General features: G+C 50.7%; 1 protein-coding gene across 1 annotated transcript in view; it reads left to right on the top strand.

Moving 5' to 3' along the window:
* The window catches only part of LOC120054379 (E3 ubiquitin-protein ligase HERC2-like), a 110,987-nt gene that overhangs the window by 22,431 nt on the left and 73,265 nt on the right, over positions 1 to 15,291 (top strand). The window contains 12 exon segments of the mRNA XM_039001791.1: positions 513 to 686; positions 948 to 1,084; positions 2,686 to 2,837; positions 4,644 to 4,835; positions 4,930 to 5,117; positions 8,268 to 8,460; positions 9,520 to 9,702; positions 10,259 to 10,443; positions 13,293 to 13,440; positions 13,783 to 13,979; positions 14,305 to 14,523; positions 14,918 to 15,056. Coding sequence (XP_038857719.1) covers positions 513 to 686; positions 948 to 1,084; positions 2,686 to 2,837; positions 4,644 to 4,835; positions 4,930 to 5,117; positions 8,268 to 8,460; positions 9,520 to 9,702; positions 10,259 to 10,443; positions 13,293 to 13,440; positions 13,783 to 13,979; positions 14,305 to 14,523; positions 14,918 to 15,056 — 2,107 coding nt within the window.

Here is a 15,291-nt window from a genome sequence, read left to right as displayed (position 1 = left end):
TGTCCCCCCCTCTCTGTCCCTGTCCCCCCTCTCTCGCTGCCCCACCCCCCTCTCTGTCTCTCTGTCCCTGCCTCTCTCTCTCTCTCTCTCTCTCTCTCTCTCTCTCTCTCTCTGTCTCTCTGTCTCTCTGTCTCTCTGTCTCTCTGTCTCTCTGTCTCTCTGTCTCTCTGTCTCTCTGTCTCTCTGTCTCTCTGTCTCTCTGTCTCTCTGTCTCTCTCTCTCTCTCTCTCTCTCTCTCTCTGTCTCTCTCTCTCCTTCCGCTCTCTGTCTCTGTCTCTGTCTCTCTCTCTCTCTCTCTCTGTCTCTCTCTCTCTCTCTCTCTCTCTCTCTCTCTCTGTCTCTCTCTCTGTCTCTCTCTCTCTCTCTCTCTCTCTCTCTCTCTCTGTGTCTCTCTCTCTCTGTCTCTCTCTCTCCTTCCGCTCTCTGTAAAGTCATGCCCCTCTACCCCTGTCCTTCATGCTGAATAGAGGTCTGCCATGTCAGTTGTATTGCTGTGTGTTGTGTAGCAGCAGGATCGGCTGGCTCCTCTCCTCAACACGGTAGCTCACGTCCAGAAGTTTAAGTGGCTGAAGCACAGTGTCCAAGGAGTCTTCTCGACCTCCAGCCTCATGGGGACCATCGTCGAGTTCGCTCTGAAGGAGGAGCCACTCGATGTGGAGAAGATGAGGAAGTGTCTTCTCAAACAGGTACAGAATGGGACAGGGACACGGACATGTTTGTGGTGGGTGGACCAGCGGTCAGAATTCTGTTTCTGTAGGTCCGTATCAGACAGGGTGAAGAATAGTGGTGTCTGGAAGCATACTGTTATGTAGGGCGAATTAATGTCTACCTGTGAAGGTGGAGGGACAGGGAAGACCATTCTGGGTGAATATTAAAGGGACATTACACTCCCAAATCTAATTTCGCAGATCTCAAATGTCTAATGTTGATATTATGTTCTTCTCCAGTTGGAGCGTGCTGAGGTTCGGCTGGAGGGCATTGACACCATGCTGAAGTTGGCTTCCAAGAGCTTCTTGCTGCCCTCGGTCCAGTATGCCATGCTGTGTGGCTGGCAGAGGGTCATACCTGAGGGGACCAACATCGGGTACATGCCACTGGTTTTATAGTTGTTTCTGGAAAGAATGTCTGAGGAGCTTGCCTGAGACATGGCTGTAGCCTGAGACAAGGCTGTAGCCTGAGGCATGGCTGGAGCCTGAGACATGGCTGTAGCCTGAGACATGGCTGTAGCCTGAGACATGGCTGTAGCCTGAGACATGGCTGGAGCCTGAGGCATGGCTGGAGCCTGAGGCATGGCTGGAGCCTGAGACATGGCTGTAGCCTGAGACAAGGCTGTAGCCTGAGACAAGGCTGTAGCCTGAGACAAGGCTGTAGCCTGAGACATGGCTGGAGCCTGAGACATGGCTGTTGCCTGAGGCATGGCTGTTGCCTGAGACATGGCTGTTGCCTGAGACATGGCTGGAGCCTGAGGCATGGCTGGAGCCTGAGGCATGGCTGGAGCCTGAGGCATGGCTGGAGCCTGAGGCATGGCTGGAGCCTGAGGCATGGCTGGAGCCTGAGGCATGGCTGGAGCCTGAGGCATGGCTGGAGCCTGAGGCATGGCTGGAGCCTGAGGCATGGCTGGAGCCTGAGGCATGGCTGGAGCCTGAGGCATGGCTGTAGCCTGAGGCATGGCTGTAGCCTGAGACATGGCTGTAGCCTGAGACATGGCTGTTGCCTGAGGCATGGCTGTTGCCTGAGGCATGGCTGTTGCCTGAGGCATGGCTGGAGCCTGAGACATGGCTGGAGCCTGAGACATGGCTGGAGCCTGAGGCATGGCTGGAGCCTGAGGCATGGCTGGAGCCTGAGGCATGGCTGGAGCCTGAGGCATGGCTGGAGCCTGAGGCATGGCTGGAGCCTGAGGCATGGCTGGAGCCTGAGGCATGGCTGGAGCCTGAGGCATGGCTGGAGCCTGAGGCATGGCTGGAGCCTGAGGCATGGCTGGAGCCTGAGGCATGGCTGGAGCCTGAGGCATGGCTGGAGCCTGAGGCATGGCTGGAGCCTGAGGCATGGCTGTAGCCTGAGACATGGCTGTAGCCTGAGGCATGGCTGTTGCCTGAGGCATGGCTGGAGCCTGAGGCATGGCTGGAGCCTGAGACATGGCTGGAGCCTGAGACATGGCTGGAGCCTGAGACATGGCTGGAGCCTGAGACATGGCTGGGGCCTGAGACATGGCTGGGGCCTGAGACATGGCTGGAGCCTGAGACATGGCTGGAGCCTGAGACATGGCTGGAGCCTGAGACATGGCTGGAGCCTGAGACATGGCTGGGGCCTGAGACATGGCTGGGGCCTGAGACATGGCTGGAGCCTGAGACATGGCTGGAGCCTGAGACATGGCTGGAGCCTGAGACATGGCTGGGGCCTGAGACATGGCTGGGGCCTGAGACATGGCTGGGGCCTGAGGCATGGCTGGAGCCTGAGACATGGCTGTAGCCTGAGGGAATTTACCGTCATGTCTCATGGCAGTTGTGGAACTTAATTGAATGCATGTTTAGTTGTGTATATGTGTGTGTTAGTTACTGGTGTGTGTGTGTGTTACTGGTGTGTGTTAGTTACTGTGTGATGTGATGTGTGTTAGTTACTGGTGTGTGTTAGTTACTGTGTGTGTGTTACTGGTGTGTGTTAGTTACTGTGTGTTGTGTTCCTCAGGGAGCCGCTGTCTGACTGTCTGAAAGACGTAGGTCTGATCCCTCCCTTCAACCGTATGTTGTTAGAGGTCACCTTCGGGAAGCTGTACTCCTGGTCCATCCAGAACCTACGCAACATCCTGCTGGAAGCCAGCGGCAACTTTCATCAACTGGGTGAGCTAAACATGGCTCCACGTAGCCTTTAGTAGAGGTTACGGACATGGCTCCACGTAGCCTTTAGTAGAGGTTACGGACATGGCCTTTAATAGAGGTTACTAACATGGCTCCACGTAGCCTTTAATAGAGGTTACTAACATGGCTCCACGTAGCCTTTAATAGAGGTTACTAACATGGCCTTTAATAGAGGTTACTAACATGGCTCCACGTAGCCTTTAATAGAGGTTACTAACATGGCCTTTAATAGAGGTTACTAACATGGCTCCACGTAGCCTTTAATAGAGGTTACGGACATGGCTCCACGTAGCCTTTAGTAGAGGTTACGGACATGGCCTTTAATAGAGGTTACTAACATGGCTCCACGTAGCCTTTAATAGAGGTTACTAACATGGCTCCACGTAGCCTTTAATAGAGGTTACTAACATGGCTCCACGTAGCCTACAATAGAGGTTACTAACATGGCTCCACGTAGCCTTTAATAGAGGTTACTAACATGGCTCCACGTAGCCTTTAATAGAGGTTACTAACATGGCTCCACGTAGCCTTTAATAGAGGTTACTAACATGGCTCCACGTAGCCTTTAGTAGAGGTTACGGACATGGCTCCACGTAGCCTTTAATAGAGGTTACTAGCATGGCTCCACGTAGCCTTTAATAGAGGTTACTAACATGGCTCCACGTAGCCTTTAATAGAGGTTACTAACATGGCTCCACGTAGCCTTTAATAGAGGTTACTAACATGGCTCCACGTAGCCTTTAATAGAGGTTACTAACATGGCTCCACGTAGCCTTTAGTAGAGGTTACGGACATGGCTCCACGTAGCCTTTAATAGAGGTTACTAGCATGGCTCCACGTAGCCTTTAATAGAGGTTACTAACATGGCTCCACGTAGCCTTTAATAGAGGTTACTAACATGGCTCCACGTAGCCTTTAATAGAGGTTACTAACATGGCTCCACGTAGCCTTTAATAGAGGTTACTAACATGGCTCCACGTAGCCTTTAGTAGAGGTTACGGACATGGCTCCACGTAGCCTTTAATAGAGGTTACTAGCATGCCTCCACGTAGCCTTTAGTAGAGGTTACTAACATGGCTCCACGTAGCCTTTAGTAGAGGTTAGTAACATGGCTCCACGTAGCCTTTAGTAGAGGTTACGGACATGGCTCCACGTAGCCTTTAATAGAGGTTACTAACATGGCTCCACGTAGCCTTTAATAGAGGTTACTAACATGGCTCCACGTAGCCTTTAGTAGAGGTTACGGACATGGCTCCACGTAGCCTTTAATAGAGGTTACTAGCATGCCTCCACGTAGCCTTTAATAGAGGTTACTAACATGGCTCAAACATTATAGAGCAGAATCCTTAGAGACTTCAGTTAAATCAGAAATTGGTGTAAATCATTGATGTCAATGGAAGAGTAAAAATTCTGACCTAAATGCAAATGAATGAATGTATGACCTGACTCTGTCACTCTGGGTTGTGACCATGTGGGATGTAATGACCTAACTCTGTCACTCTGGGTTGTGACCATGTGGGATGTAATGACCTAACTCTGTCACTCTGGGTTGTGACCATGTGGGATGTAATGACCTAACTCTGTCACTCTGGGTTGTGACCATGTGGGATGTAATGACCTAACTCTGTCACTCTGGGTTGTGACCATGTGGGATGTATGACCTAACTCTGTCACTCTGGGTTGTGACCATGTGGGATGTATGACCTAACTCTGTCACTCTGGGTTGTGACAATGTGGGATGTAATGACCTAACTCTGTCACTCTGGGTTGTGACCATGTGTACTCCAGGTGTACAGCCCGTCCCTCTCCAGACCATTACCAATGAGAACCCGGCCGGTCCCAGCCTGGGTACCATCCCTCAGGCCCGTTTCCTTCTCTCCATGCTCCACATGCTGTCTCTGAAACACGGCGCCAACAGCCTGGCTCTGCTGCTCAACTCTGGGACCCTGGCTCTCACGCAGAGCATCCTCAGACTCATAGGTGAGGACTGGCAGCATGGACGATGCCCTTTCACACTCATATAGGTGTACACACACACACACGGTTATTGTCTGTTATTGACTATTGTTTCCAGGCCCCAGTACAGACAGCAGTGAGGAGGAGCTGGGGTCGAGAGGTCACGGGGGGTCAGCTACGGTACTGGAGGAGAGCCGAAAGGAGGCGACCCCCACTCCCCTGCCCGCCTCAGGGCCTGAACTAGCCGCCATGATGAAGATCGGAACCAGAGTGATGAGAGGACTGGACTGGAAGTGGGGAGATCAGGTCAATAACTGTAGTACTACTGGTATTGTATACTACTGGTATACTACTACTACTACTATTAATAATACTACTACTACTATAAATACTACTAGTTTATAATGATTCACTAAGTATGAGGAGACTGGACTGGAAGTGGGGAGATCAGGTCAATAACTGTAGTACTACTGGTATTGTATACTACTGGTATACTACTACTACTACTATTAATAATACTACTACTACTATAAATACTACTAGTTTATAATGATTCACTAAGTATGAGGAGACTGGACTGGAAGTGGGGAGATCAGGTCAATAACTGTAGTACTACTGGTATTGTATACTACTGGTATACTACTACTACTACTATTAATAATACTACTACTACTATAAATACTACTAGTTTATAATGATTCACTAAGTATGAGGAGACTGGACTGGAAGTGGGGAGATCAGGTCAATAACTGTAGTACTACTGGTATTGTATACTACTGGTAGACAGCAGCTACTCTTCCTGGGGTTTATTATGGATCCCCATTAGTTCCTGTCAAGGCAGCAGCTACTCTTCCTGGGGTTTATTATGGATCCCCATTAGTTCCTGCCAAGGCAGCAACTACTCTTCCTGGGGTTTATTATGGATCCCCATTAGTTCCTGCCAAGGCAGCAGCTACTCTTCCTGGGGTTTATTATGGATCCCCATTAGTTCCTGTCAAGGCAGCAGCTACTCTTCCTGGGGTTTATTATGGATCCCCATTAGTTCCTGCCAAGGCAGCAACTACTCTTCCTGTGGTTTATTATGGATCCCCATTAGTTCCTGCCAAGGCAGCAGCTACTCTTCCTGGGGTTTATTATGGATCCCCATTAGTTCCTGCCAAGGCAGCAGCTACTCTTCCTTGGGGTTTATTATGGATCCCCATTAGTTCCTGCCAAGGCAGCAGCTACTCTTCCTGGGGTTTATTATGGATCCCCATTAGTTCCTGCCAAGGCATCAGCTACTCTTCCTGGGGTTTATTATGGATCCCCATTAGTTCCTGCCAAGGCATCAGCTACTCTTCCTGGGGTTTATTATGGATCCCCATTAGTTCCTGCCAAGGCAGCAGCTACTCATCCTGGGGTTTATTATGGATGCCCATTAGTTCCTGCCAAGGCAGCAGCTACTCTTCCTGGGGTTTATTATGGATGCCCATTAGTTCCTGCCAAGGCAGCAGCTACTCTTCCTGGGGTTTATTATGGATGCCCATTAGTTCCTGCCAAGGCAGCAGCTACTCTTCCTGGGGTTTATTATGGATCCCCATTAGTTCCTGCCAAGGCAGCAGCTACTCTTCCTGGGGTTTATTATGGATCCCCATTAGTTCCTGCCAAGGCAGCAGCTACTCTTCCTTGGGTATATTATGGATCCCCATTAGTTCCTGCCAAGGCAGCAGCTACTCTTCCTGGGGTTTATTATGGATCCCCATTAGTTCCTGTCAAGGCAGCAGCTACTCTTCCTGGGGTTTATTATGGATCCCCATTAGTTCCTGCCAAGGCAGTAGCTACGCTTCCTGGGGTTTATTATGGATCCCCATTAGTTCCTGCCAAGGCAGCAGCTACTCTTCCTGGTGTTTATTATGGATCCCCATTAGTTCCTGCCAAGGCAGCAGCTACTCTTCCTGGTGTTTATTATGGATCCCCATTAGTTCCTGCCAAGGCAGCAGCTACTCTTCCTGGGGTTTATTATGGATCCCCATTAGTTCCTGCCAAGGCAGCAGCTACTCTTCCTGGGGTTTATTATGGATCCTCATTAGTTCCTGCCAAGACAGCAGCTACTCTTCCTGGGGTTTATTATGGATCCCCATTAGTTCCTGCCAAGGCATCAGCTACTCTTCCTGGGGTTTATTATGGATCCCCATTAGTTCCTGACAAGCCAGCAGCTGCTCTTCCTGGGGTTTATTATGGATCCCCATTAGTTCCTGCCAAGCCAGCAGCTACTCTTCCTGGGGTTTATTATGGATCCCCATTAGTTCCTGCCAAGGCAGCAGCTACTCTTCCTGGGGTTTATTATGGATCCCCATTAGTTCCTGCCAAGGCAGCAGCTACTCTTCCTGGGGTTTATTATGGATCCCCATTAGTTCCTGTCAAGGCAGCAGCTACTCTTCCTGGGGTTTATTATGGATCCCCATTAGTTCCTGCCAAGGCAGCAGCTACTCTTCCTGGGGTTTATTATGGATTCTCATTAGTTCCTGCCAAGGCAGCAGCTACTCTTCCTGGGGTTTATTATGGATCCCCATTAGTTCCTGCCAAGGCAGCAGCTACTCTTCCTGGGGTTTATTATGGATCCCCATTAGTTCCTAACAAGGCAGCAGCTACTCTTCCTGGGGTTTATTATGGATACCCATTAGTTCCTGCCAAGGCAGCAGCTACTCTTCCTGGGGTTTATTATGGATCCCCATTAGTTCCTGCCAAGACAGCAGCTACTCTTCCTGGGGTTTATTATGGATCCCCATTAGTTCATGACAAGGCAGCAGCTACTCTTCCTGGGGTTTATTATGGATCCCCATTAGTTCCTATCAATGCAGCAGCTACTCTTCCTGGGGTTTATTAGGGATCCTGAGGAGCAAGCATTTCACACACATTATCCAGATACTGACTTTAAACACTTGGTGGTCTATAGCAGCTTCCCACCAGAATGGGCTTTAGGTGAGGCAGATGAACCTCTAGCCATATTACTTCAACAGTATTTAACATGAGATCCAGATACTGACTGTTAGCACTTGGTGGTCTATAGCAGCTTCCCACCAGAATGGGCTTTAGGTGAGGCAGATGAACCTGTAGCCATATTACTTCAACAGTATTTAACATGAGATCCTCTCTAAGCTTTACAGGAATGTGGTTCTGAATATAAACAGCAACACCTCCACCTTTGGCATTTCTGTATTTTCTGTAGATGTTATAACCTTGTATTGCTACCCCTGTATCATCAAAGGTATTATCTAAGTGAGTTACAAAGATTGTCAGAATATGAATGTAATCTGTTCAACTTACTCTTTAAAGTTGTAATAGTAGAATGTACAAGGTGGCCATTGAAATAAACATGGGGGGGTGCGGGCTCTTTCCCAATGCTGGAAGGGGGGTCTGAGTGAAAAAGTTTGAGAACCCTTGTGCTAAATTACTAAAATGTTATTCTCTGTGTAGGACGGTCCTGCGCCGGGTCTGGGCCGGGTGATAGGGGAGCTGGGTGAGGATGGGTGGATACGGGTCCAGTGGGATACCAGCAGTACCAACTCATACAGGATGGGCAAGGAGGGCAAATACGACCTGAAACTGTCCGAGCCCCCGCCTGCCTCCCAGCCTGCTACTGAAGACTCTGACACCGAGGATGACACTGGTCAGTATATATACACCCCCTGGTCAGTATATACACCCCTGGTCAGTATATACACCCCCTGGTCAGTATATACACCCCCTGGTCAGTATATACACCCCCTGGTCAGTATATATACACCCCCTGGTCACTATATACACCCCCTGGTCAGTATATATACACCCCCTGGTCAGTATATATACACCCCCTGGTCAGTATATACACACCCCCTGGTCAGTATATACACACCCCCTGGTCAGTATATTTACACCCTCTGGTCAGTATATACACACCCCCTGGTCTGTATATATACACCCCCTGGTCAGTATATACACACCCCCTGGTCTGTATATATACACCCCCTGGTCTGTGTATGTGTATATATATATGTACACCCACACACCCTCTGGTCAATATATACACCCCATGGTCAATATATACACCCCCTGGTCAGTATATACACCCCCTGGTCTTTGTGTGTATATATATATACACCCACACACCCTCTGGTCAGTATATACAGCATATCAGATGACCTGACCTACACAATCACCCGACCTCAACCCAATTGAGATGGTTTGGGATGAGTTGGACTGCAGAGTGAAGGAAAAGCAGCCAACATGTGCTCAGCATATGAGGGAACTCCTTCAAGACTGTTGGAAAAGCATTCCTCATGAAGCTGGTTGAGAGAATGCCAAGAGTGTGCAAAGCTGTCCTCAAGGCAAAGGGTGGCTACTTTGAAGAATCTAAAATCAAAGATATATTTTCATCTGTTAACCACTTTTTTGGTTACTACATGATTCCATATGTGTTATTTCATAGTTTTGATGTCTTCACTATTATTCTACAATGTAGAAAATAGTAAAAATAAAGAAAAACCCTTGAATGAGTAGGTGTGTCCAAACTACTGACTGGTACTGTATATACACAATACACCCCCTGATGCAATCAAATCAGTTAAATTAGATTTCTTAAGGTCTACATCAACAATGATCAAAGCAAGTGCTTTCCAGTGTGTCACTGAGGTGAAATAACATGTCAGACAGACCTTTTCTCTAATGTATGTTCCTGTGTGTGTACTAGAAGGAGAGGTGCTAGATAAGAGTGCCCACCCCACAGCCATGTTGTTGACCAGTACAGTGAACCTGTTGAAGACCCTGTCTCTGTCTGCTGGGATCTACTCTGAGGTGATGCAGACAGACGCCACACGGACCCTCTGTGGTCTTCTCCGCATGCTGGTGGAGAGTGGAGCCAACGACAAGACAGGTAACCCACTGGATCTCAAGGAAGAGGCTATGTAGATGTAATCACTCAGCCCTGAGAAATGTCTGTCTGACCTCTACCCTCAGGTTCTCACCGGCTGGTATCCAGGGAGCAGCATCGTAGCTGGTGTACTCTCTGTCCTGACCTCTGACCTCTACCCTCAGGTTCTCACCGGCTGGTATCCAGGGAGCAGCATCGTAGCTGGTGTACTCTCTGTCCTGACCTCTGACCTCTACCCTCAGGTTCTCACCGGCTGGTATCCAGGGAGCAGCATCGTAGCTGGTTTACTCTCTGTCCTGACCTCTACCCTCAGGTTCTCACCGGCTGGTATCCAGGGAGCAGCATCGTAGCTGGTGTACTCTCTGTACTGACCTCTGACCTCTACCCTCAGGTTGTCCATCTCACCGGCTGGTATCCAGGGAGCAGCATCGTAGCTGGTGTACTCTCTGTACTGACCTCTGACCTCTACCCTCAGGTTGTCCATCTCACCGGCTGGTATCCAGGGAGCAGCATCGTAGCTGGTGTACTCTCTATACTGACCTCTGACCTCTACCCTCAGGTTGTCCATCTCACCGGCTGGTATCCAGGGAGCAGCATCGTAGCTGGTGTACTCTGGGTTTCATCCGTAGCATGGCCCTCCAGCCCCAGATGTGTTCAACTCTCAGTACTTCGGCCTGGATCAGTCTGCTGATCCGCATCGTCGAGGGACAACAGTCCTGTAATGCTGTGACACTGCAGAGACAGGTAAAACCACCTTGATGTTGGTCAATAAGACTGGTGGTGGGGAAGCTCTGCCTTTGGTACCAGTAAAGACTGGTGAGGATGTTCTGCTGGTGGTGGGGAAGCTCTGCCTTTGGTACCAGTAAAGACTGGTGGGGATGTTCTGCTCATGGTGGGGAAGCTCTGCCTTTGGTACCAGTAAAGACTGGTGGGGATGTTCTGCTCATGGTGGGGAAGCTCTGCCTTTGGTACCAGTAAATACTGGTGGGGATGTTCTGCTCATGGTGGGGAAGCTCTGTTTTTGGTACCAGTAAAGACTGGTGAGGATGTTCTGTTGGTGGTGGGGAAGCTCTGCCTTTGGTACCAGTAAAGACTGGTGAGGATGTTCTGTTGGTGGTGGGGAAGCTCTGCCTTTGGTACCAGTAAATACTGGTGAGGATGTTCTGCTGGTGGTGGGGAAGCTCTGCCTTTGGTACCAGTAAAGACTGGTGGTGATGTTCTGCTGGTGGTGGGGAAGCTCTGCCTTTGGTACCAGTAAATACTGGTGAGGATGTTCTGCTGGTGGTGGGGAAGCTCTGCCTTTGGTACCAGTAAAGACTGGTGGGGATGTTCTGCTGGTGGTGGGGAAGCTCTGTTTTTGGTACCAGTAAAGACTGGTGAGGATGTTCTGTTGGTGGTGGGGAAGCTCTGCCTTTGGTACCAGTAAATACTGGTGAGGATGTTCTGCTGGTGGTGGGGAAGCTCTGCATTTGGTACCAGTAAAGACTGGTGGTGATGTTCTGCTGGTGGTGGGGAAGCTCTGCCTTTGGTACCAGTAAAGACTGGTGGGGATGTTCTGCTCATGGTGGGGAAGCTCTGTTTTTGGTACCAGTAAAGACTGGTGAGGATGTTCTGTTGGTGGTGGGGAAGCTCTGCCTTTGGTACCAGTAAAGACTGGTGGTGATGTTCTGCTGGTGGTGGGGAAGCTCTGCCTTTGGTACCAGTAAAGACTGGTGGGGATGTTCTGCTCATGGTGGGGAAGCTCTGCCTTTGGTACCAGTAAAGACTGGTGAGGATGTTCTGCTGGTGGTGGGGAAGCTCTGCCTTTGGTACCAGTAAAGACTGGTGAGGATGTTCTGCTGGTGGTGGGGAAGCTCTGCCTTTGGTACCAGTAAAGACTGGTGAGGATGTTCTGCTGGTGGTGGGGAAGCTCTGCTTTTGGTACCAGTAAAGACTGGTGAGGATGTTCTGCTGATGGTGGGGAAGCTCTGCCTTTGGTACCAGTAAAGATTGGTGATGATGTTCTGCTGGTGGTGGGGGAGCTCTGCCTTTGGTACCAGTAAAGACTGGTGAGGATGTTCTGCTGGTGGTGGGGAAGCTCTGCCTTTGGTACCAGTAAAGACTGGTGAGGATGTTCTGTTGGTGGTGGGGAAGCTCTGCCTTTGGTACCAGTAAAGATTGGTGAGGATGTTCTGCTGGTGGTGGGGAAGCTCTGCCTTTGGTACCAGTAAAGACTGGTGAGGATGTTCTGCTCATGGTGGGGAAGCTCTGCCTTTGGTACCAGTCAAACAGATGTGGACAGTACAGGCCTCCGTCATGCTCCGGAGAGACAGTACAGGCCTCCGTCATGCTCCGGAGAGACAGTACAGGCCTCCGTCATGCTCCAGAGAGACGGTACAGGCCTCCGTCATGCTCCGGAGAGACGGTACAGGCCTCCGTCATGCTCCGGAGAGACAGTACAGGCCTCCGTCATGCTCCGGAGAGACGGTACAGGCCTCCGTCATGCTCCGGAGAGACGGTACAGGCCTCCGTCATGCTCCGGAGAGACGGTACAGGCCTCCGTCATGCTCCGGAGAGACGGTACAGGCCTCCGTCATGCTCCGGAGAGACGGTACAGGCCTCCGTCATGCTCCGGAGAGACGGTACAGGCCTCCGTCATGCTCCGGAGAGACGGTACAGGCCTCCGTCATGCTCCGGAGAGACGGTACAGGCCTCCGTCATGCTCCGGAGAGACGGTACAGGCCTCCGTCATGCTCCGGAGAGACGGTACAGGCCTCCGTCATGCTCCGGAGAGACGGTACAGGCCTCCGTCATGCTCCGGAGAGACGGTACAGGCCTCCGTCATGCTCCGGAGAGACGGTACAGGCCTCCGTCATGCTCCGGAGAGACGGTACAGGCCTCCGTCATGCTCCGGAGAGACGGTACAGGCCTCCGTCATGCTCCGGAGAGACGGTACAGGCCTCCGTCATGCTCCGGAGAGACGGTACAGGCCTCCGTCATGCTCCGGAGAGACGGTACAGGCCTCCGTCATGCTCCGGAGAGACGGTACAGGCCTCCGTCATGCTCCGGAGAGACGGTACAGGCCTCCGTCATGCTCCGGAGAGACGGTACAGGCCTCCGTCATGCTCCGGAGAGACGGTACAGGCCTCCGTCATGCTCCGGAGAGACGGTACAGGCCTCCGTCATGCTCCGGAGAGACGGTACAGGCCTCCGTCATGCTCCGGAGAGACGGTACAGGCCTCCGTCATGCTCCGGAGAGACGGTACAGGCCTCCGTCATGCTCCGGAGAGACGGTACAGGCCTCCGTCATGCTCCGGAGAGACGGTACAGGCCTCCGTCATGCTCCGGAGAGACGGTACAGGCCTCCGTCATGCTCCGGAGAGACGGTACAGGCCTCCGTCATGCAAGAGACTGAATAGAGAGGGTGTGTGGAGATAGCCAAGAGGCATGTCCCTTACACTGTCTCCTCCTCCCTGTCCCCAGATGTCTAACTGATCCTGGCTCTGCGTCCTGGCTTTGCGTCTGCTGTATAGAGATGGCTAAACGAGACATTCCCCTTATCCCCTGTATCCATATTAATCTGTGTGTAACGAGTGTCTCCTCACTGTCTCCAGATCCTGGCTCTGCGTCTGCTGCAGGCCGTGCTCCCCTCCTGGGACAAGATGGAGAGATCTCAGGACATGAAGTTCCTGGTGGAAAAACTCTTTGGTTTCCTGGGGTGTCTACTTCGCTCCTGCTCCTCTGACCTGCCCCTGCTCAGAGGTATGTACCCTAACCCGTGACCCCTAACCCCTCACCCTGATCCTAAACTCTGTGGTTTCCTGGGGTGTCCTGCTCAGAGGTATGTACCCTAACTCGTGACCCCTAACCCCTCACCCTGATCCTAAACTCTGTGGTTTCCTGGGGTGTCCTGCTCAGAGGTATGTCAGGGTTCAATACAACTTCATGAGCGCCCTCAGGAAAAATTAAGAAAGGCATGAAAGACCAATAATAACATCCTCCATGTACAAGACCAAGACCAGGACCGTAAACATGTAGAACATTCCCTCAGAGTAACTTCATCTCCTCTCTGTTGTCTGTCATGTCTTCCTGTCCCTGTCACAGAGGGCTCTCTGAGACGCAGGAAGTCCCGCCCCCAGGCCTCCCTGACAGCCAGTCACAGCAGTACACTGGCTGAGGAGATAGTGTCTGTGCTGCGCACGCTGCACTCCCTGGGCCAATGGAACGCTCTGCTCAACGACTATATCAACTGTCAACTCAGCTGTATAGGAGATGTGATGGCCGGACGACACTCTGAGACGGTACTCACGTCTTACTGCACTATGGGCCCGTTTCCCAGACACACATTAAGTACTGGACTAAAAAACTCTTTCAATGGAGAATCTGCAACTGAAAATGCTTTTTATATTTATGATGTGATGATGACTTCATGTGGGAGTAGCTTAGTGTATGTTCAAGAGAGATTTCCCCCCTCAGGATCAACTTCTGTCTCCCAAATCTCACTGTTGTGTAACTCTTCACGACCCTTATGGCAGGGTTCTAACTTCCAATCCTCATGTTGACTTTACTGTTCTTTATGAAAACATGATCGCCGTATAATTATGCTCTCTCTGTCTCTCTCTGGAGGAGTACTTCCCTGACTCGGAGGGCCCTAGGGTGGGGGGTCTGATGGCCGTGCTGGCTGTGATCGGGGGCATCGACGGGAGGCTGAGGCTGGGTGGACAGGTCATCCATGAGGAGTACGGAGAGGGAACGGTCACACGCATCACACCTAAAGGACGAATCACAGTGCAGTTTCATGAGATGAGGACCTGTAGGGTCTGCCTGCTCAGCCAACTCAAACCAGTAGGTGTTTAGCTGTTACACACACACACACACATACACACACACACACACACACACACACACACACACACACACACACACACACACACACACACACACACACAGTCTTGTACAGCTAATCTTGTGGGGACACACAATTCAGTCCCATTCAAAATCCTATTTTCCCTGAACATAACCCTAGCTCCTAACCCTAAAACTAACCCTAAACGTAATTCTAACCTTAAACCTAAACCGCCTAGAAATAGCATTTGAAATCGTAGAGACTAACAAGAAGTCCCCAGTTAGTCTATTCTATGAAGGGAATCCTGGTCCCCACAAGAATAGTTAAACACACACACACACACACACCATTATCTCCAGGTCTTGTTCTAATAACCCTGTGTCTGTCCTCTAGCTACCAGTAGTATCGTTCAGTGTTCAGAACCTTCCCTTCTCTGACTCCATGTTGGTTGTCTGGGCTCAACTGGTTCACCTGGCCGGCAGCAAGCTGGAGAAACAACACCTGAAGACGTCTCTCAGCCGCGGGCTCACAGGTAGGACACCCACAGAGTCCCTGTCTGAGTCACAACATAGGTTACTGTACTGACGTTACCATAGGTTACTGTACTGACGTTACCATAGGTTACTGTACTGATGTTACCATAGGTTACTGTACTGACGTTACCATAGGTTACTGTACTGACGTTACCATAGGTTACTGTACTGACGTTACCATAGGTTACTGTACTGATGTTACCATAGGTTACTGTACTGACGTTACCATAGGTT

The sequence above is a fragment of the Salvelinus namaycush genome, chromosome 10, assembly GCF_016432855.1.
Source record: "Salvelinus namaycush isolate Seneca chromosome 10, SaNama_1.0, whole genome shotgun sequence".
NCBI lineage: Eukaryota > Metazoa > Chordata > Actinopteri > Salmoniformes > Salmonidae > Salvelinus > Salvelinus namaycush.
The sequence above is the reverse complement of the archived record's forward strand: the minus strand, read 5'-3'. Positions and strand labels throughout refer to the sequence as shown.